Source organism: Pecten maximus, chromosome 18 (genome assembly GCF_902652985.1).
Source record: "Pecten maximus chromosome 18, xPecMax1.1, whole genome shotgun sequence".
In the NCBI taxonomy this organism is placed as follows: domain Eukaryota; kingdom Metazoa; phylum Mollusca; class Bivalvia; order Pectinida; family Pectinidae; genus Pecten; species Pecten maximus.
The window spans coordinates 10,148,004-10,171,885 of NC_047032.1; the positions used below are offsets into that span (position 1 = coordinate 10,148,004).

The 23,882-nt window shown below is 36.2% G+C and overlaps 1 protein-coding gene across 11 annotated transcripts in view; it reads left to right on the top strand.

Annotated features, from left to right (window-relative positions):
* The window catches only part of LOC117316697 (serine-rich adhesin for platelets-like), an 83,771-nt gene that overhangs the window by 2,257 nt on the left and 57,632 nt on the right, over window positions 1–23,882 (top strand). For 8 of the 11 annotated variants that reach the window (XM_033871432.1, XM_033871439.1, XM_033871433.1 and 5 more), the window contains exons 2-11: window positions 3,792–3,885; window positions 5,082–5,279; window positions 14,920–15,036; window positions 16,497–16,619; window positions 17,141–17,362; window positions 18,777–18,833; window positions 20,456–20,660; window positions 21,888–22,074; window positions 22,509–22,651; window positions 23,193–23,300. In XM_033871432.1, the coding sequence (XP_033727323.1) occupies window positions 3,792–3,885; window positions 5,082–5,279; window positions 14,920–15,036; window positions 16,497–16,619; window positions 17,141–17,362; window positions 18,777–18,833; window positions 20,456–20,660; window positions 21,888–22,074; window positions 22,509–22,651; window positions 23,193–23,300 (1,454 nt within the window). Of the gene's footprint in view, window positions 1–3,791; window positions 3,886–5,081; window positions 5,280–14,919; window positions 15,037–16,496; window positions 16,620–17,140; window positions 17,363–18,776; window positions 18,834–20,455; window positions 20,661–21,887; window positions 22,075–22,508; window positions 22,652–22,924; window positions 22,940–23,192; window positions 23,301–23,882 lie in introns of all 11 variants that reach the window. The other 3 variants (XM_033871437.1, XM_033871438.1, XM_033871436.1) reach the window with 3 other exon arrangements.

The window sequence follows — 23,882 nt, forward strand, 5'->3', positions numbered from 1 at the left end:
TTTAGAAAGGGCCAGTAGGGAACATGCATTGCTTTAGCAATACCCTGTATGCTTGTCAGTACTTATTTCATTTTTTTAAACTTTTCTACAAGGGGACCTCACATCGAAATGACAACGGCTATTTTTATAGTTAATTAACTGTTTTGTATCTACCCCACCAGGTGTCACTGTGTTAACTTTCGAAGCAGTGATGCCGAGTCTCTGATTTATAACTTATACATTTGGGATCAGTAAGGTGTCTTGATCTAGGGGATAATCTGTTTCATAGAAATAGTATTTAACACGTTAAGACTCAGAATGCTTCAAATTTATTAAAATTCAATCATGGTAGGCCATGTGATGTTGAATCGTTCCCTTAAGAAATTATCCAGAATTAGCTGGAATCATTTTTTGGTGACCTTGGGAAGCCATTGATACCCTGTCTAGGTGTTCAGAAGTTATCCTGAATTAGCTGGAATCATTTTGTGGCGACCTTGGGAAGCCATCGATATCCTGTCTAGGTGTTCAGAAGTTATCCTGAATTAGTTGGAATCATTTTGTTGTGGCGACCTTGAGAAGTCATCGATATCCTGTCTAGGTGTAGACTTTCGCCTGTATTGATCTGTTTATGATACAGGTAGTTTTGTTTACCTGTATCTACCTGAACAGGTATGTTATCTACCTGTCCTATTTAGAATTCAGTCCACACCTTTTGAGCAGACATTAAATTTTTACAAGTGGAAATTGACTTTGTTTTGAGAGGTTTTGTCTGATTATTTACAAATCGGTGGAGTGTTTTGTTGATATATACTTTGTAATGAACTGTTGGCCTGGGTAGACACTAAAGAAACAGGAGACAAGTTTTTAGTATTGATTATTCACTAGATATTCTATTTCAGCAGGTTTTATCCTTGGGCGTGGTATGAATATGGTCATTTTGATATGGAGCAGGTATTCAATCGTTTGAAGAAAAAACAAACTGATATTCAATTGTGTAAAGAAATTTGGGTGATGGTTGGGGGCGTTGAAAAGTAGTCGCAACCTTTAGACTTTTTACCGCACTGATACCTCATGTGTTTAATAAAACACATAATAGCTGTTATCAAGGTTATCACAACATGACATAAATATATATCTCGTTATTAACACATGTTTGATAACTTTGACATCAGAACAGTTATTGGATGAAATATGACATCATAACCAGAAAAACACAAACATCTAACTAAATTGTGGTGGTTAATCGTAAATCATAGAGCCAACGCCGTTCTTTTCGTTGAGGTTCCGTAGGTTCCGATATCCTCGCTTGGATACCTCCAGGTATGCAGGGCGATAGAGAAAATGGGTAAATATAGAAGAGACTCCAATCGCAACAAGCTGAGGATGATGTATCTTTATTATTCCGTATGTCTACCGGTTTCGCCCATACAATGGGACCTGAAGAAGCCCATTGTATGGGCGAAATCGGTAGACATACGGAATAATAAAGATACATTATCCTCAGCTTGTTGCGATTGGAGTCTCTTCTATAACTAAATTGTGGATGCAGTTAAAATATGAATACATTACATTTCAAATAAGTCTGAAAAAAATTCTTTTCAAGAATACTTTCATAAAATCTTGGGGGAATGATGGACTGATAACTAGATTCATTCTCATTTCATGAGATTTATAAATGTAAAAATGTAAGCATAATAAAAAAATGCACACACTTTGTAACAAGCTGCATATTAAAACATCCATTGGCATCCATGACAACATAGCGATAAGCATGTCAAAACAGAAAATGTCTACATACAATGAATTAAATAAATAATGAATTCCATTACAAATGATTAAGTCACTGTTGTTTGTATTGATTCTTATTAAATTCAATCACAGCATGTCAAAACTTTGTGTACATTTAATTTTACTCCAGACATTTTGTATTTACTACAAAAGGGTACCTGTTACCCGAAGGTACTTTAACATGTGACACAATCTCCCCCGAGGCTAGATATCCTCGCACAACACGACACGTCAATGTTTAAAGTGTTTTCTCATAACTTAATTTTATGGTAAAGAAATGAAAAAAAAAGTTTCAATATTGGAGTGAGGACAGGTAACAACAAGCATTGATTGATATGACACCTACATGCGACCATTATAGTCCTGTTTCTGGAGATTTGTGGTGTGCAATATATCATTGAGTCACAAACTGGTAGACTTTGTAAACTGACTTCGTCCTAAAACATAGATTAATGTATAAATACCAGTCTGTAAAATTAAATGGGAAAGTTGTTTGAGTGTACGTTCCGAGCCAGAACGAAGCACTTTAAGCGATCTCATTGTGTTTGATACACTATATCATTATTTCACACAAGTTAAGTTTTCTTTTAATCCTTTTTTTTTTTTTTTTTTTTTATATAAAATTTGCACAATTTAAGCATCTAATTATGTTCTTATGGGAATCTTGCACTTCAATTTACCAATTGACATATGATATGTTTAATCAGTGGAAATTCTTTATAGATCTGGCTAGATCAAATTACAAATGTCCATGTCGCCTTGCGTCATGACAGGTTTGGTTTCAATTGGAACCCTAGTTATTTTCGACACTAGCTGACATAGGCGAGGCATTAAGATTGATTTGTTTAGATGAAATACTTCAGTACGTTATAAACTGACAGGAAATAAGCCTTACTGAAGTGTAACAAATCGGTTTAGAATTTATCAAAATAGAAGAGATCTGATGAAATGTATCTTCACTTTTTAAGTCTATTATCATTGTAATAAATTCTAAAATGATTTGTTAAACTTTAATACAAGCAATGTAATTCTGATCCCACCACAAAATTCCAGAATTACAGATGCTCCAATGTGTTATGTTTAGTCGATGGAATTACTGGTACATATTGAAATAAATCATATTGATTATCTTGGATTTACCTGTTCTTACCTTTGACCTACCTGTGACTAACATGTGACTTACCTGTTATTACCTGTGACTAACCTGTTCTTACCTGTGACCTACCTGTGACTAACATGTGACTTACCTGCGACTAACCTGTTATTACCTGTGACTTACCTGTTATTACCTGTGACTTACCTGTGACTTACCTGTTATTACCTGTGACCTACCTGTTATTACTTGTGACCTACCTGTTATTACCTGTGACTTACCTGTTATTACCTGTGACCTACCTGTTATTACCTGTGACTTACCTGTGACTTACCTGTGACCTACCTGTTATTACTTGTGACCTACCTGTTATTACCTGTGACTTACCTGTTATTACCTGTGACTTACCTGTTATTACCCGTGACTTACCTGTTATTACCTGTGACCTACCTGTTATTACTTGTGACCTACCTGTTATTACCTGTAACTTATCTGTTATTACCTGTGACCTACCTGTTATTACCTGTGACTTACCTGTTATTACCTGTGACCTTCCTGTTATTACCTGTGACCTACCTGTTATTACCTATGACCTACCTGTTATTACCTGTGATTTACCTGTTATTACCTGTGACTTACCTGTTATTACCTGTGACTTACCTGTGGCCTACCTGTTATTACCTGTGACCTACCTGTGACCTACCTGTGACTTACCTGTTATTACCTGTGACTTACCTGTGACCTACCTGTTATTACCTGTGACCTACCTGTGACCTACCTGTGACCTACCTGTGACCTACCTGTGACCTACCTGTGACTTACCTGTGACTTACCTGTTATTACCTGTGACCTACCTGTTATTACCTGTGACCTACCTGTGATTACCATTATTCCTTTAGCTATGATGTTATACTTGTATTTTGTTTTACAGCCCTTTGGCCACCTACAACAGTCTGACAGACAAGAATCTGGCAGGATATTTCTCCAATGTCCGCATGCGGCGCCATCTACGGAAATCCGGCCTGGTGAGTCTCCATGTTGTTCTACATTAATGACAGTTTGAACTTATAAACAAGTAAATTGAGAAAAAAGTTGAAATTTGGTTTAATTTAAGTAAAAGAAGTCTATGTTTACATGCCCACCACATTAATATAACACAACAAAGGTAGCTGTTAAAACCTGTCTATAAAGGTCCGCTTTATAACAAACCTGTCTATAAAGGTCCTCTATAGCAAACCTGTCTATAAGGTCATCTCTATAACAAACCTGTCTATAAGGTCATCTCTATAACAAACCTGTCTATAAAGGTGCTCTATAACAAACCTGTCTATAAATGTGCTCTATAACAAACCTGTCTATAAAGGTCCTCTCTATAACAAATCTGTCTATAAAGGTCATCTCTATAACAAACCTGTCTATAAAGGCCATCTCTATAACAAACCTGTCTATAAAGGCCCTCTCTATAACAAATCTGTCTATAAAGGTCCTCTCTATAACAAACCTGTCTATAAAGGTCATCTCTATAACAAACCTGTCTATAAAGGCCATCTCTATAACAAATCTGTCTATAAAGGTCATCTATAACAAACCTGTCTATAAAGGTTCTCTCTATAACAAACCTGTCTATAAAGGTCCTCTCTATAACAAACCTGTCTATAAAGGCCCTCTCTTTAACAAACCTGTCTATAAAGGCCCTCTCTATAACAAACCTGTCTATAAAGGCCCTCTCTATAACAAACCTGTCTATAAAGGTCATCTCTATAACAAACCTGTCTATAAAGGTCCTGTCTATAACAAACCTGTCTATAAAGCTCATCTCTATAACAAACCTGTCTATAAATGTCCACGCTATAACAAACCTGTCTATAAAGCTCATCTCTATAACAAACCTGTCTATAAAGGTTCTCTCTATAACAAACCTGTCTATAAAGGTCCTCTCTATAACAAACCTGTCTATAAAGGCCCTCTCTATAATAAACCTGTCTATAAAGGCCCTCTCTATAACAAACCTGTCTATAAAGGCCCTCTCTATAATAAACCTGTCTATAAAGGCCCTCTCTATAACAGAAACCTGTCTATGAAGGTCACTAGTTTTTTTTTCAATGAAACACCTAGTAACCTCTATACACATATACATGTATTATAAAAAGTTCAAGTTCTAATGTTAGACTTATTGTTTTTCAAGCTTATTCAAGAATATTACCACAAAATTTTGTTTTAGATAAGTACACGAGGAAAGATCGTCTCGGAAAACCAGTATAGACTTAACATGGCCCGCAAGGAACACAAAAAACATGTCAAGGACCTTCTATCACAAGCCATCGTACACAAGACGCTTGACCTCGAGCGCACACGACAGGTCGAGATCAAACGCAAGCTGGAGGAGATCGGCAAAATAGAACTGGTTCGCAGAGTGAGGGTATGTATTGATTTTATTTTGTTGACTTTTGTGAAATCTTATTTAAAATGAGTTACTTGTAATGTTGGGTTCTTGATAGCCAAACATTTAAATTGCCCTGAAATTTTGTTACAATTGAAGAAAACGAATACTCCTTCAACTGTAGCTCGTAAGAGAATTAAAGGTGGTCCGGATAACTTGTGAAAGTGGGATCTGACATTTAGAAATGTTTTGGTAAAGGCTGGATGGCAGTAACCATGTTAGTCCCTTAGTAGATAGCCAAACACGAGGTTGGGATAAGATGTTCAAGCAATAAACTGATTGAATTTTAATAACTTAATGAAAAATATCTAATTTTAAATTATGTTTCGGCCATTAGAGAACTCAACGGTCAGACTTTTCTGTCAGACAGTTGTAGGTGGACAAAGAGCTTGAAAACAACACATATTGGTATAAAATAAGTGCTTCTTGACAGATATGATTACATATATAAAATTGTTTTGAGTAAAGATGGTAGTTTTTCTATCATCTATCATCTAGCTTGTATATCTCAGCATTATTTGACTAGCTGTGATATATATTAAGTGTTTTCGGTAATGAATTTAAATCGCCATTAACATAATCAGTTTAACCACTAGTATCCTCTGAATTTTTCCAAGGTGGTTCTTCATCAGATATAAAGCATTTAAAATCCTTTATACCCAAGAGACTTATTGTGTAAAGCTCGAAATAGATATAAACTTGAATCATGTTCTTATGAAGTCTTTTACTGATTTTGATATCGAATGACGAATCAGCTATTCCATATGTATACTTGCTTGAGTCATATAGCTTCATTTCGGGGGATAGAGTCAAATACTTGGCGGAGAAGAGAGTTAAATCTGTCGAGTTGCTCTATCGATGAGTCCAAAAGTAAAAAAAAAACCTGTGGTATGATGTACAAATAACGTTACGGAAATCCGTTCCCGGACATTTCCGTCCGGATTGTGGGTTTTCCGGACTATCGGCGTCCGGATTATTGCGGGTCCACTGTACTCTATAACATGAAATGTTCGTTGTGTATAAACTTTCATTGTTTTTGTGGTTGCTATGGAACCAGGAATATAAATACAACAAATATTTGTTGTTTGTATTACTGTTATATTATTGTTGCATGGGCTTACAATGAAAGTTTGTACCCAGGAAATAATTTGAAAGCTCCAAAAGCGCGAAAGAAAGTAAACACGAACATTCCTTGTTATACCATGTACAACATGTTTTATTATGCAAATGAAATTCCTACTTGTTCAAAATCAACTTTTCATAGGCAAATTTATTTTCCATAGCTTTTCCTGAAAAATACTAACAATCAAATTTCAGGGATTATTTCCAGGATGATGAACCATTTGAAGAAATATGATTTAGGAATTGTGAGAAGTAGTTTAATCTATCTCGATAAACATTGTTAACGTGACGAGTACATGTTTATTGAGGTGGAACTCCCTATAGGTACGACAGTAGATCTATTATTTATAGGTACAGATCTACACCGATACAACATCAAACCCTCGATTCCTCTGATTGGATTGAATGTTATTGACATATGGCTCCTCGCGGGATCAATGACATGCATGGATACAGGGGATGTTGAGTGTCAATACAATGAAGGACAGACATGTAGATTTATCGAGTTGATACTGTTAGTACCAGTGAGCTTATCTATAAAACCTAACCTTTATCTGAGTTAAATTACTAGGTGTACTATCAAATTAAAAAAGCACAAAAAAAAACTTATCCATCAAAATTTAATTCACATCAAATTTTTTAATAAATTGTTACAGTTTATGTGATATAATCATGTATTGAATTGATGCTTGTTGTCATTCATGCTTGATATGAATGACAAATGGACAAGAATTGATATGGAACATTTCATGTGACATATTTTGTGTGTGTGTATATTGTAAATATACTTTATTTGGTGTTCTCAAATTTTAGCGCATTTCCGAGTTTTTACAGATTAGCGCAATGATGAATTAGTGCATCAAAATTATTTTGATATATAGAAACTCTTCATAGGAAGTGCACTTAGCACAATCATAATTTAGTGTAATGCTTCTTGTGCAAAAAAGACCCTGCTAAAATAAGACCACCTCTAAAATATGTACTTTTACAGTATGTACTAAGAACTTTTACTACCTTTTTACATTCGTCAATAGGAGAAATTAGATGTTGTAATCAGCTGAAGTGGTAATGCAGTACCGAATTCCCATCTCACTATAATCAGCGTAAATTTGAAAAAGAGCTGAGAAATTTCTTGTTCTTAGACCTGGATGAAAGTTTTCTATTACACAGTATATATAATAGGCAAATTTTATAAAAATGTCAAGCTTTATATAAATACATATGGATAAAAAAAACCCAAAAAAATTCATGTCAGAAAAACATATCTAGCCTAGAAGATACAAATGTATAGTTTGGGGAAAATCTTGGTGAAATGAGTTTTACAGTCCACACACCTCACACAATGGTTAACAGTTCTGGTGTGGATTTTGATCAATAGTTTTAATATCCTTAAAAGTCATACTGCCAGTACCAGTAGGTCAATGAATTGATTACTCTGACAAGATCTTTACCTGGTGTCAGATTCAGTACCACATATAGTCTGTGATAAGCCCATTTTTACTGTCCTAGCAAAGGTAGGAGACAGGCTCAGACTAGCAGGGGGTTGCCAACAAATAATCTATGACTCAATAGGGCAGGTTTATTACAGGTCAGGGAAATTGTATTTCTGAACTTATTACCAAACATCGGTCACTTGTAAGGACTAGGCGATCTGATCTTTATATAGGTTAAATACGGTATATATCTATAAGGACTAGGCGATCTGGGCTTTATATAGGTTAAATACGGTATATATCTATAGGGACTAGGTGATCTGATCTTTATATAGGTTAAATATGGTATATATCTATAGGGACTAGGTGGTCTGATCTTTATATAGGTAAAATACGGTATATATCTATAAGGACTAGGCTGTCTGATCTTTATATAGGTAAAATACGGTATATATCCATAAGGTCTAGGCCATCTTGGCTTTATATAGGATGGGGTACATACTTATGTAGGTAAAGGAGAGCTGCTTGGTGTATCTAGATGGGAAGAAAATCAATCCAGGATTAATAAAATATCACTTGACTTGGACTGTTAGTGGTATTTTCACTGTACAATTGACAGGGAAAGGTATCCCTGGGAGATGTTATATAACAGTGTGAGGTATCCCTGGGAGGTGTTATATAACAGAGTGAGGTATCCCTGGGAGGTGTTATATGACAGAGTGAGGTATCCCTGGGTGGTGTTATATGACAGAGTGAGGTATCCCTGGGAGGTGTTATATAACAGAGTGAGGTATCCCTGGGAGGTGTTATATGACAGAGTGAGGTATCCCTGGGAGGTGTTATATAACAGTGTGAGGTATCCCTGGGAGATGTTATATAACAGTGTGAGGTATCCCTGGGAGGTGTTATGTAACAGAGTGAGGTATCCCTGGGAGGTGTTATATAACAGTGTGAGGTATCCCTGGGAGGTGTTATATGACAGAGTGAGGTATCCCTGGGAGGTGTTATATGACAGTGTGAGGTATCCCTGGGAGATGTTATATAACAGTGGGAGGTATCCCTGGGAGGTGTTATATGACAGAGTGAGGTATCCCTGGGAGGTGTTATATGACAGAGTGAGGTATCCCTGGGAGGTGTTATATGACAGAGTGAGGTATCCCTGGGAGGTGTTATATAACAGAGTGAGGTATCCCTGGGAGGTGTTATATAACAGTGTGAGGTATCCCTGGGAGGTGTTATATGACAGAGTGAGGTATCCCTGGGAGGTGTTATATGACAGAGTGAGGTATCCATGGGAGGTGTTATATAACAGAGTGAGGTATCCCTGGGAGGTGTTATATGACAGTGTGAGGTATCCCTGGGAGATGTTATATAACAGTGGGAGGTATCCCTGGGAGGTGTTATATGACAGAGTGAGGTATCCCTGGGAGGTGTTATATAACAGTGTGAGGTATCCCTGGGAGGTGTTATATGACAGTGTGAGGTATCCCTGGGAGGTGTTATATGACAGAGTGAGGTATCACTGGGAGGTGTTATATAACAGTGTGAGGTATCCATGGGAGGTGTTATATGACAGTGTGAGGTATCCCTGGGAGGTGTTATATGACAGTGTGAGGTATCCCTGGGAGGTGTTATATAACAGAGTGAGGTATCACTGGGAGGTGTTATATGACAGAGTGAGGTATCCCTGGGAGGTGTTATATGACAGAGTGAGGTATCCCTGGGAGGTGTTATATGACAGTGGGAGGTATCCCTGGGAGGTGTTATATGACAGAGTGAGGTATCCCTGGGAGGTGTTATATAACAGAGTGAGGTATCCCTGGGAGGTGTTATATAACAGTGTGAGGTATCCCTGGGAGGTGTTATATGACAGTGTGAGGTATCCCTGGGAGGTGTTATATGACAGTGTGAGGTATCCCTGGGAGGTGTTATATGACAGTGGGAGGTATCCCTGGGAGGTGTTATATGACAGAGTGAGGTATCCCTGGGAGGTGTTATATGACAGAGTGAGGTATCCCTGGGAGGTGTTATATAACAGAGTGAGGTATCCCTGGGAGATGTTATATGACAGAGTGAGGTATCCATGGGAGGTGTTATATAACAGAGTGAGGTATCCATGGGAGGTGTTATATGACAGAGTGAGGTATCCCTGGGAGATGTTATATAACAGTGTGAGGTATCCCTGGGAGGTGTTATATGACAGAGTGAGGTATCCCTGGGAGATGTTATATGACAGTGTGAGGTATCCCTGGGAGATGTTATATAACAGTGTGAGGTATCCCTGGGAGGTGTTATATAACAGAGTGAGGTATCCCTGGGAGGTGTTATATGACAGAGTGAGGTATCCCTGGGAGATGTTATATAACAGTGTGAGGTATCCCTGGGAGGTGTTATATGACAGAGTGAGGTATCCCTGGGAGATGTTATATAACAATGGGAGGTATCCCTGGGAGGTGTTATATAACAGTGTGAGGTATCCCTGGGAGGTGTTATATAACAGTGTGAGGTATCCCTGGGAGGTGTTATATAACAGAGTGAGGTATCCCTGGGAGGTGTTATATGACAGAGTGAGGTATCCCTGGGTGGTGTTATATGACAGAGTGAGGTATCCCTGGGAGGTGTTATATAACAGAGTGAGGTATCCCTGGGAGGTGTTATATGACAGAGTGAGGTATCCCTGGGAGGTGTTATATGACAGTGTGAGGTATCCCTGGGTGGTGTTATATGACAGTGTGAGGTATCCCTGGGAGGTGTTATATAACAGAGTGAGGTATCCATGGGAGGTGTTATATAACAGAGTGAGGTATCCATGGGAGGTGTTATATAACAGAGTGAGGTATCCCTGGGAGGTGTTATATGACAGTGTGAGGTATCCCTGGGAGGTGTTATATAACAGTGTGAGGTATCCCTGGGAGATGTTATATAACAGAGTGAGGTATCCCTGGGAGGTGTTATATAACAGTGTGAGGTATCCCTGGGAGGTGTTATATAACAGAGTGAGGTATCCATGGGAGGTGTTATATGACAGTGAGGTATCCCTGGGAGGTGTTATATGACAGTGAGGTATCCCTGGGAGGTGTTATATGACAGTGTGAGGTATCCCTGGGAGGTGTTATATGACAGTGTGAGGTATCCCTGGGAGGTGTTATATGACACAGTGAGGTATCACTGGGAGGTGTTATATGACAGAGTGAGGTATCCCTGGGAGGTGTTATATGACAGAGTGAGGTATCCCTGGGAGGTGTTATATGACAGTGTGAGGTATCCCTGGGAGGTGTTATATAACAGAGTGAGGTATCCCTGGGAGGTGTTATATGACAGTGTGAGGTATCCCTGGGAGGTGTTATATGACAGTGTGAGGTATCCCTGGGAGGTGTTATATGACAGTGTGAGGTATCCCTGGGAGGTGTTATATGACACAGTGAGGTATCCCTGGGAGGTGTTATATGACAGTGTGAGGTATCCCTGGGAGGTGTTATATAACAGAGTGAGGTATCCCTGGGAGGTGTTATATGACAGTGTGAGGTATCCCTGGGAGGTGTTATATAACAGAGTGAGGTATCCCTGGGAGGTGTTATATGACAGAGTGAGGTATCCCTGGGAGGTGTTATATGACAGAGTGAGGTATCCCTGGGAGGTGTTATATAACAGAGTGAGGTATCCCTGGGAGGTGTTATATAACAGTGTGAGGTATCCCTGGGAGGTGTTATATAACAGAGTGAGGTATCCCTGGGAGGTGTTATATGACAGAGTGAGGTATCCCTGGGAGGTGTTATATAACAGTGTGAGGTATCCCTGGGAGGTGTTATATAACAGAGTGAGGTATCCCTGGGAGGTGTTATATAACAGTGTGAGGTATCCCTGGGAGGTGTTATATAACAGTGTGAGGTATCCCTGTGTTATATGACAGAGTGAGGTATCCCTGGGAGGTGTTATATAACAGAGTGAGGTATCCCTGGGAGGTGTTATATAACAATGGGAGGTATCCCTGGGAGGTGTTATATGACAGTGTGAGGTATCCCTGGGAGGTGTTATATAACAGTGTGAGGTATCCCTGGGAGGTGTTATATGATAGAGTGAGGTATCCCTGGGAGGTGTTATATGACAGATCGAGGTATCCCTGGGAGATGTTATATAACAGTGTGAGGATTCCCTGGGAGTTGTTATATAACAGTGTGAGGTATCCCTGGGATGTGTTATATAACAGAGTGAGGTATCCCTGGGAGGTGTTATATGACAGAGTGAGAGATTTTTATGTCTGAAATTAATGTTAAATTTTGTAATAGTTACCTCCCTTGGATACCTTAGCTACCAATTCTGTGCTTGTTACATTTTGACTATAGTGTCCTTGAGATGTTTAAAATGTAGGATAGAAAGTTACCAAAATTGGAAGATTTTTAGATTCGTGCTAATTGGCATGCTTTATTCCTGATACATATGAAGATGGTAACCATGTTCCTAATAAGATACCTGTTTTTACTTCTTCGTGTCAGTAAGCATTTACTCCATCATTGTTTCCTAGGCTGCCAATAAGAAACCACAAGGTGCTGACCTTTTACCTCTCTTGACTCCGAAAATGAGAAAGAGGCCGACACCATCGGTTGTGGAAGAGGTGGTTGATGAATTTCAGAATGCACTTTCTTGTCCACCAAAGCATGTGGTTAGTGGTTACACCCCAATGTTGTTACCATGGCAACATCACTGCTGTAGTTGTCATCTGAATGGTTTTGAATTGTGGAATTAATGCTTCAGTTTTAGTTTTTATACAATTGTTTCAGTGGAAATCAGATAGATACAGGAGTTTCAAGGACCATTTATTAAAACAATTAAATACATCATTTAAAGTTCTTTTTATGGAAAAGGCAATATTTAGATGTTCTTTATGAATTTCCTGATTTTATCAAAATTTTCCACTTGAACCTGATATATATGTATAGAAACAGTGATTAATAAACTTATATAAATGCGTGAAAGTGTGTAATCCCTAACAAAAATGTAATACGCGTAACTGACCAATCAGCTCTCAGTGCCTTCGAGGGTGGTGTTAGATGTGAACAGGAAGGACAAACAACTGTATGCTATCCAGCGACCTGTTCATACAAAAATATCTTCTCAAGATATTGGTATAGGATCAATATATTGTGTGTTTTGGTTTGGTATTGTTTTCTGTCCTACCAACACAATAAACATGATTGTTTGAGGACGGAAGATACTTAATGCATCAATTCAAACAGTTAATTCAAAGAGATGTTTATTTAAGCCGTTATTTCCCCATGGATTAAAACACAATACCTGTATCCTAGCTAGCTAGTATAGGCCTGCCACACTGATAATTCGATCAGACTTTGGTGGCTGTTCAGGATACATGTGTTGAATAATTAATGTTGCTTTAACTGGCAATATGTTTATACCATAGTTATTCCGATAAATATTTTGTTGTTCGTAGTTTGTCCATTAATATGATAAATATCAAGTTACGATTAACAAATTGTATGTGTGATATAGTGGAGTTTATAGTAGTAATACACAGCTTGGCCAACCCATACCGAAATAAAGCACAGAAAAAGTACAGAAAATTTTTACTAAAAAAGCATTAAAAAAGTATGCTTTTTTTTTACTCAATTTGGAACCGAGGGTTCAACACAGTTCCAAATTGAGTCAAAAAAAGTACACAAGTACAAAAAAAACCCTAAAAAAGTATACTTTTAGTACATTTCATAATCATAATAAAGTACAGAAAAAGTACTTTTATACTTTTACACCTGACAACTACTGTTATTGTATTTTACTTGCCTGATATAACCAAACAATTAGTGGATTAATTAAAGTTCCAGATTACTTTTATATACACTTGTATTCGGCTACTTATATTCGGTTATAATTCCTTCTTATGAATTCACAGCACTGTAGATTTTCACTCCGCGGCTCAGGCTAAGATGTAAAGGGCTTATAATCTTTGGTATGATGTTTAAATTGACTCCGAATGCCCGAGAATTGGCAGAATAGTTAATGGTAGCGTTACAGCCAGACATTTATTACCGAGATCCTTTTTATATATATAGTTACAGGTCTGAATCGTTAATTGGTTATAGGAGCGAATTAAGAGTTCTGGATGTAGTCTTAGTCACAGGGACAACTTGGCCATTTTATGGAAGTTAGTGTAGATGATTCAATAATACAAGGATATACTGGTCACAATTCAAGAGTAATGGAGGGGGGGGGGGGTGTTGTCAATTTCACGAGGCTTCCTCTTTTATTGGCCTATACTTTTGAATTTATATACTAGTATATATGCATGGCCAACCTGACAGAAATATTGTTGGGAGACCAGACCTAGCAATCCAGTAACAAACAAAAGCTCACAGAATGCTAAGAAACCTAGTTTAAATAGGTAGAGTCATGTAGGTGGTAAACCAGAAACTAACTAAAGCCGACAGAACAATGACTATAGTCGGTATGATGAAACCTAGCAATGGGCGTAGTCATGTAGGTGGTAAACCTAGCAATGGGCGTAGTCATGTAGGTGGTAAACCTAGCAATGGGCGTAGTCATGTAGGTGGTAAACCTAGCAATGGGCGTAGTCATGTAGGTGGTAAACCTAGCAATGGGTGTAGTCATGTAGGTGGTAAACCAGTAACTAACTAAAGCTGACAGAACAATGACTATATTCCGTATGATAAAACCTAGCAATGGGTGTAGTCATGTAGGTGGTAAACCAGTAACTAACTAAAGCTGACAGAACACTGACTATAGTCGTTGTGATGAAAGCTAAAAATAGGTGCATGAAGTTCTGTAGACAGTAACTAACTAACTGAAAAATTTATTGTGCTTTGTGAGAATTAAATGTTGGTGAGAATTAATATGTATAACCTGAAGATAAAACGTTTGATGCATAATGTATTTGTTTGTTTGTTGTGTTTCCTTTGTTTACAGTTTGGCTGTTTTGATTTAGACACAGGAATGGCATGGATCCAAAGCTTTGTTTTGCTGTGACCAACCTTAACCTAGAGATTTATATATTGTTTTAGTTTTGGACTAATCATTAATACCTGTATTGTTGCCAGGCTACGCGTGGTCGCCGTGGTGATGAGGAAATTTTACCCTATCTGTCCCCACGGACAGCAAGTAGGTCGTCCAGCGGCCGCAGACGTCCAGTCAGTGCCCCTAACAAATATCAGGAAGTAAGTTAAGGACTATGGTCAGTAATTACGACCACTGGATATGGTCAATTCTGTCCCGTTTACATCTGTAATAGAAGAATAATTTGTTATTTTCTATTTCTGCTATACTTTAACAGTCATGTCTAACTTCTGAGGCCTAATTGACATTTCCAAAGATACCTCTTGCCTACAAGCCTATTATGACCTTTAAAATTCAGTATTATGTTATATTAATTCATATGTCTCTGAAATGAACCGGCCTTTGCTTTCCATTCCTCCTGTTTCTCATATTGACATGCTTTTCTTTCATCCTGTCTTTGAAATTGACCTTTGTTTTCCATTCATCCTGTCTTTGAAATTCTGACATTCGTTTTCCATTCATCCTGTCTTTGAAATTCTGACCTTTGTTTCCCATTCATCCTGTCTTTGAAATTGACCTTCGTTTTCCATTCATCCTGTCTTTGAAATTCTGACCTTTGTTTTCCATTCATCCTGTCTTTGAAATTGACATTCGTTTTCCATTCATCCTGTCTTTGAAATTGACCTTTGTTTTCCATTCATCATGTCTTTGAAATTCTGACATTCGTTTTCCATTCATCCTGTCTTTGAAATTGACCTTCGTTTTCCATTCATCCTGTCTTTGAAATTCTGACATTCGTTTTCCATTCATCCTGTCTTTGAAATTCTGACCTTTGTTTTCCATTCACCCTGTCTTTGAAATTGACCTTCGTTTTCCATTCACTATATTGTAAATCATTTTCTAAAAAGTTCTGAACTTCTGATTACAATGTTGACCACTGTATATTATATATACTATAGGATTATTATTTCATTTTTGGATTTTTTTTTCAACTATTAAACAATAAATTTTGAATCACCACTTTCAGCTTTTATTAAATCAAGCACAATCAATAGTGTGAAGCAATGAGTGTTTAGAATAGGTCTCATTCACTTGGAAGCTTGAAATACAATGTCCTGCATGGCTCTCACTTGGAAGCTTGAAATCTACATGATTCATATTAAAGCATTTGTCGTGTTTTATTAATTAATAGTTTTAACTTGAGTATATAATTAATCTGTGTATTGACATTACACCATATGTGTGCTGTGTATATTTAGTTAGATATATAAAAAATATGTAAAATATAACTCTTAAGTATATAACACAAAAGTAATTTTTATTCAAAATTCTTAAAAAATAATGATAAAATTTCAGAATTCTCTAAAATGAACAATTTGACAGCAAACTGTAGCTTGAATACAAGAATTCATGCATGTTTACTTTTCATACACATCTATATATTTTTTTGCTTTGATATACAAACATTTTAAAAAGTGGTTGTGAAATGTACAAAGATTAAATCTGGTTAAATATGTTGTGTGATGTATTGAATTAAAAATTTATTCCAACAACTTTTAGCATAATTTTTGTGTATTATGCACCTACCACCATATTCTGATTGTCTGCCCTTGTTTCCTAGGTGATATATGTAGATGAAAATGGACGACCTTTGACCCCAACCTCAGAAATGGGAGAGGAGAGCCACTCCCCATCCCGTTCAAAGGAACATCAGGATGAAATTGACACAAGACACCTGTATGCGGTAAGGATTACTATGTTTGTTTGTTTGTTTGTTTACTGGGTTTATCGCCCTGTGAGCAGCTAGGGTCATTCTAAGGCGGCTTTACTTGTAGTAGTTGGTGACTACCACACTGAACAACAAACCTGATGCCCATCTCCCATCCAGAGCTATTGGAGTAAAGTGCCTTTCCCAAGGACACGACCATGACTGAACAGACTGGCCTGAAGTCTCTTAGCTTCCTTAGAAACACGAACTGACATAGGTAGGGAGTATCGAACCACACACCGCCGATCTTCACTTGATGTTACATGGCTGACAGTCTTACAGACTTAGTCATTTCAGCCCCAGAACTACTTTGTAGCATGATGGAATCTGAACTTATGATCAGACCAGGAGAGCATGAAAATCACTAGTTTTGCTTTTTCAGAGCAATCTTTCAACATTTTTTATGTTTCTCTCAGTGCAGGGAAATCTGAATGACATTGTTCTTGTTTCTGTTATTTTATAAAATATTAAAAATGTATATTAAATTTTCATTACAGCTTGACTCAACTGCCCTTAGGAAGTACGCCCTGACATTATCTAAGATGGAACAAGGGGAGGGGTTAGTGTCTCCATACAGTATGAATCAAATACCGACTCCTCCCCGCAGTGCACGTAGCAGCAAGGGGAATAACTCTGCACGAGCCCGTGGTCCACGGCCAAGAACAGCTGATGCTCGGATGACACAGAGGGATACACCGGTGAAAAGATCTCCAACCATGGTGAGGGGCACTATAAAGGGGAATCCATACAGAATATCCAGGGGCTCATAAAGGGAAATTTTAAAATTAGTGCAAAAAAAAGTATGAAAATAATGTGTCTGTTATATATGTACAACTGTACCTGTCAACATACCTGGGTTTAATATGTATTGTATTAAACAGATATTTAATAGATATTTTGAATACTTTCATAACCATAAAAAAAAAACATTCTATAAAAATTACTCCACCATTGAATGGGGTCCCAGATGGGAAATATAATTAGGTATTAGTGATGGGGTACATCAGGGGAATTCATCAAAATGATACAAACAGAATTCATGATCGGTAGGATATGCTGTGGTTTTATTTGAGAGATATACAGAGAAAGGTTTTAAAAGCTGTTTTTGTTCTGTTTGATCTGTGGTTCTCAGCTGAACTTGTTATCATGTGTGAAGTTTAAGAATATTATTTGTAGTGGGTTGTTTTGTTTGAACCATCCAATGAGATTCATCTTTGTGTATCACATGACTCACATTCAACCAATTACATCCAATTAAATCAGTCAATATGTGTCACCTGACTCACAGCCAATCAGATTTCTCCTCATATATCACATGCTTCACATTGAATCACATTCTAGTGACATCATTATTTTTTATACGAGTAATTCTATCAATACAAATATCCTTTTTACAAGATAAGTTGGTTGCTATGGTAACATAAAAAATTAGCTTGTTACCATTTCTCTAGCAAGTGTTTTTTTTTTTAATTTTGAAGACATGGATATTTCAATATCATTCAATTTGAGCAATTTCCAAACAATAGTCAACCCCTTCACCCCTACTGGTGAAGTAAACCTACAGATTAAAAATGTAGATTCTAGAATGAAACACATTAAAATGTACACATCTCTAATGAAGTGAAAATAGCATCTATAAAATGTAAATTGTAGAAAATGTTTATCAAGACTGATAAAAGTTTTACATTTGAAATAATATCAATGTCAATTCTTAGAGATAACAAAGTTTAATTCATAGTTAAGTTCATATTTAATAAATATTTCATTGTTGTTTTTCAAAAGAAATTCCTTATCTCTTCTAATTTATCATTTCTCTGACCATTTCAAAACTATTATAAGCTTGCTCTATCTACTCCATAGACCTAAACTAAATGATATTAAATGTATCTTGTATAACATTAACCAGAAAAATGAATTATATACTCTTTATCTTTGATTTACTGTGATGTGTAACCTTCTCCTGAGCTTCAATATAGCAAAACTTATGTTTAAATAATCACCTTTTCTCTGAAATCCGTAATTTTTCCATAGTTTCTTTGAAGTTCCTTGACCATTGTGTGTTCACACACCACTTCCCGATAGGAGTTATCATTACAGATATTTTTATCATTATACAAAAACTTTGACTTTCAGAGAAACTCAGAACCTGATGAAGAATCACACCCACCATCACAATTGTCTGTTGTGGAAGTATGTCACGAATCATGTGTCTTAGTCGTTGTGTCTTATCCTAATGTGTCTTTCAGTTCACCCATGTGTCTTATATAACATGTAACACCCAATGTGTCTTATATAACATGTAAATGTGTCTTTCATCATCATAAGCTGTCTATCCATTTTAATTGTGCAACAAGAAAAAGGGATAAAAATGATCATGTTTTATAGCTGAAACTTTCGTGACATTTATGGATTCTCAGGAAAGATGATATGAGGGGAGAGAGAGTGGCCAGAGTAAAAATTCATTACCCAGGTAGCTCAGCCATTTGTAATGAAACTTATTCTCTACAGAGTTATGCCCCTTTATGGAGTTGTAGGAGCAGGGATTATTAGGCTTTTGAAATACTGTTTATCATGAAATGTTTGTGTGTACTTTCTTTCTTGATTTGGAGCTTTCAACAAATTATTTGATGGGTACAAACTTTGATGGTTAGCCCATGCGACAAAAATATAATGATTATACAAACAACAATATTCATGGTTTCAAAGTAACCACAAAAACAACGAAAGTTTATACACAACGAAAGCTTCATGTTATGCAGCAAATCGAAAGTAATTACTGAGAAAACTCTGCCAAGTTATTATTACATATCATTTATTATCTCAAAAAGACATTTTTTGAAAATGTTGAAAATTATCTTGATTTTTTTTTTAATAATTTAAATAAGGTATCTGTTCTTCTTTCCTTCCCTCGTCTTTACATGTATCTTCACTGATACACATTGTATGTGTTTTAATATATTTACCTACCTCAGCATGTTGTGTAATTATGTCAATAAAGTAAAAATGGCCAGGAATCTGCTGCAATTTGTTAATGTAAGGAAAAAAGTAACTTTTATAAAATCATTTTAAAAATACTCAGAGGAAAATAAGAATTTTAAAAAATGAAAGTATACCTGGTCATTTTTTCTTGCTCGTAGTAAAAGTTAATTAACCTGTTTCCTTTCTAGTTCTGACCTTAACTGCATGGAGTGATTTTTTTTCAGATGTATATCTGATTATGTCAATCAATAGAGATATCTCTAATTCAGATAAATATGTCTGACTTATATAGGTAAAAACCCAAACGTCTTGCCATACTGTTTGTATGTTATGTAGACTGTTAAGTAGGTGAGATATTGTCTCTTTGATACTTATATAGTATACATGTTGTAAACCTTCTATTATAATTTTCTGTCTAGAAAAAGGTTTGTGTCTAATTTTTTTCTGAGATTTGTATAAACTTCCCATCAGGATAGAAAATCTGGGATAAGCATTGACACTTCTGAATATTGTATTTTATAAAAGAACTGATTCTCTGCTTGAATAATTTTCTTAAGATACATGTAGATATTATTGTAAGTACCCAATCTTGAAAAAATGACCTACCAACTTACCAAGGTCTTTCACAGAAAATTCATAAAATAATCTTAATATAAAATTGTTTTAGACCCATTTTTTTGGCATATGATGCATGGTTATACAGTCATCTCAACTGCGTAAAAAAAGAAATATTCTCAAGCTTTTAAAACTGCAGAATTAATTTAGCAGTATATGTAATAGAAAATAATTTAAGCTTGAAAAAAAAAATCAAACAATTTTGATTATTTTTGCAGGGGGCTTTGATGCTGCATCGACAGGAACCAGCTGTGATGCATCAAGGAGAAGTACAAACACTTTGTGAAATCACAATGAAATACCACGGACCGAACCTCACACTGCCACGGGATCAGTACGAACCCAAACAGGAAGTCTCCATTGACCAACAGCATTGTGGGGGAAACACACTTACTGTCTTCAAAGAGGGGCTCAAGGCAGCAGGTAAATATACATGCTTCTATCTATTGTAATTCTTCGAAAATGTCAGTCGTCAAATCAAGCATATAAATTTATCAATCGAAGCTGCTTCAAATCCTTAAGGGTCATCTATATAGCAGAATAGTGTTGAATTTCAAAGCACGAATAAATACCTTAAGATTTGCACAAAAAATGTCATGTAACATACCAAAATGTTTGTTTGGACATGTAGCTTCTTACAATCACCAATATTATGCTATAGATGCTACCAGTTTCTTCTGTAGAGTAACTTTGTGGTCAGATTTGGCATGGAATAATTCTAAGTCATGCAAATGATCAAACCTGAAAAATAGCCATGCTGTTATGTTCACAAGTGTCTATAGCACAGGATAGGAGCATTTGTTTGACCAGATTTTACTTTATGTACGTATAAACACTTATTTTGTTTTGACCTTGAAATGCAAATGGCGGCTGAGAATAATATTACACAAATATGGCTTACAGGAGGCATTTCAGTCAATAACAAAACTCCTATATCGTACTTTTAAAAAGACATCTAATCAAAGTAACATGAACATTTTAATGTCAATTTGTTAAACTGGTGAGTTTGCAGCCTTTTTCAGAAATAGGCATATTTTACCCCAAACTCAGCGGTTGAACATTTTTTCATAAAAGCAGTCTTCTTGCCACTTCAAGAATACTTTATATTGTCTAAGAAGAGCATTTTTGATGTTTTATATACCTTCTTATATGCCGTATTTGTGTGATATCATTCACGACCGCCATTTGCAATTCAAGGTCAAAATAAAAACAGCGTTTATACATATGATAACGTAAAAGCTGGTCAAACCAATGCTCCTATATTGTGCTTTAGATACTTGTGAGCAAAACGACATGGCAAGTTTGCGTAATATATGGGACACAAATGAGTTAATTATGTCCCCCTGAAACATGCATTTTTCTTACGTTTTGTTGGTATTTACAAACAGCTTAACAAATTACATGTCAATAGCAAGTCCCACTGTTTGCCATGATACATACTAAACGTTCATCATGTTACTTCTGTGACATTGCACCATAATAGGGATTTATAGGCCTGTAAAATATCAATGTTTTGACTGGATTTGCTGTTTAGATGCCCCTTAAGACTATTTTGAAATCACATTTTTCATTTCAAATATTCGTTCAACATTTGATTTGAAAATGTATACATGTTTGATTATAAGATGTTTGACCTTGATTTTTTTACAGACAAGTTTACTTTTATATCTCGCCGTCACCGTGGTTACCCCTTCAGTCTGTCTGTATACATTGATGGTCGTATGGACTTCCGGATCAGCCGCTGCTGTGAATACAAACACTTTAAAGGAGTCCGACTTGGAGGAAAGCTCGGACACTTCAGTTTGTTGGGTGTAGAGGGAGCCACCCCTTGCTACAGGTATAATCAGTCTAAAAATAAATCTTTCTTTTAAGTAAAACAAAATTTTTTTGGTTGATCAAATCCAGGAACCTGAATCTGATGTTATTTATAATCTAGCTGTTTCTGTGGGATATATGAAATATTTATTCCGTCAGAGTGCAGGTTTAAGCTTTACTGTGACCTTTGACATTATCATTGACCTTGAACTCTACAACATTTAACCCTAATTTAAAGAAACTTTTCAAAGCACAATTTAGTTTCACAATTTTTAAGCAGCTATATTCAGAGGTGATTGCAACAATTTTCATTGCCACAAATTTGATTTTAACAAACTTTATTGAAATCATATATGTAATGATATATTTCTAGCAGATTTTGACCAGCTCAATTGGAGCTAGGTAACTGAATACCTTCATATAATGCATACTAGTACAATTTTTACCTGTATACAGGTGTGCCCTGAACACACAGGCCACTCCCAGGAGTCTCAAGCGCCCAGTCCCTGTCAAACAGAGGTCCAACAAAGCAGAGGAGATCCGAGAGGAAGTTATTGTTCCGAAACCAATTTCAAAACGAAAGGATGAAAAAACTGATGGTAAGAAGTTGTGGGGTGTTGAAGAGATACGTGGTGCTGTACTTTTCGATAATAATGCTTATTATAGTTTCCTAAAAGTCTGGGATATGGCTATCATAAGATATGATATAGAACTTTCTTTTCTTTTCAACGTGATCAGAATCTCTGGTACTAGTATTCAATTGACTCATTTTTCAATACCATTGTTTAATTTTACCAAAAAATGTCTTCGTATTTTCTCATACTTGAAATATTCTGTTCTGCTTCTACATATAGAAACTTTTTTTTTTATAGCATCCGAAAACAAAAGTGGGTATAATGAAATAGTTTTGGATTATTGATATTCAAATTAACACTTCAAATCTCTAACAAGTCACAGGAATTATGTATAAGGTAGCATATACCCTTAACTCAACCACAAGTCAAACATGACAAACATTCTTCAGACAAACTTTGAAGTTATTTTATAAGATAACGGTTGGAATACGTCATTCCTGAAACAACCCAAAGATTTAAAGACAAAAAAAGATAGGTATTTCTAGATGGATGTACCTGTTTTCAGATGATGAGGATAAAAAAAATCTGGAAATACATGTTGAAGGTGAGGAGGCCACTCCTCAAAGGGATGATGATTTACACAAGAACGAGGACAAAAACAATGCCAAAGATGGTATTTAAACAACACACATGTTTAATTGTTATGTGTAGATATGTGTAAGCCAGGAATGCTTGTTTTTGTCACCAGGTGGAGCTGTTGTTTTACCTTATTTTTATCACCAGAGGGCACCACTGTTTTGATACTCAGTTTGTTTGTAACAGAATTTCTCTAATAAAAGGACATTTTAGTCTATTCAAACTGAAACAAAAATATAACTTTTTGGTATGATTATTTTTGACATTTTTGTGGATAATAACTGTCTGACTTTCGATATTATCATGGCTAATTAATTGAAAATATTAAGTTTATATTTGATACATACACATGTCTTTTCTTATTAAGGAAAAGCTTTTCGATGGAAATATGGACATCAGTTATTGATGTGTCTACATATCATCACAAATTGGAGTCATTGTTTTCGTTCACAATCCTGTCATCACAAATTGAAGTAACTGTCTGAATTTGTACACAACTACATTGAATGTCATCACAAGTTTGAGCAATGTTATTTGAACTGTTTTAACACTTCACAGAAAGAGTCTTTGGAGCCTGAGGCCCTACACTTAAAACCTTATCATGTACACTGCACAAATT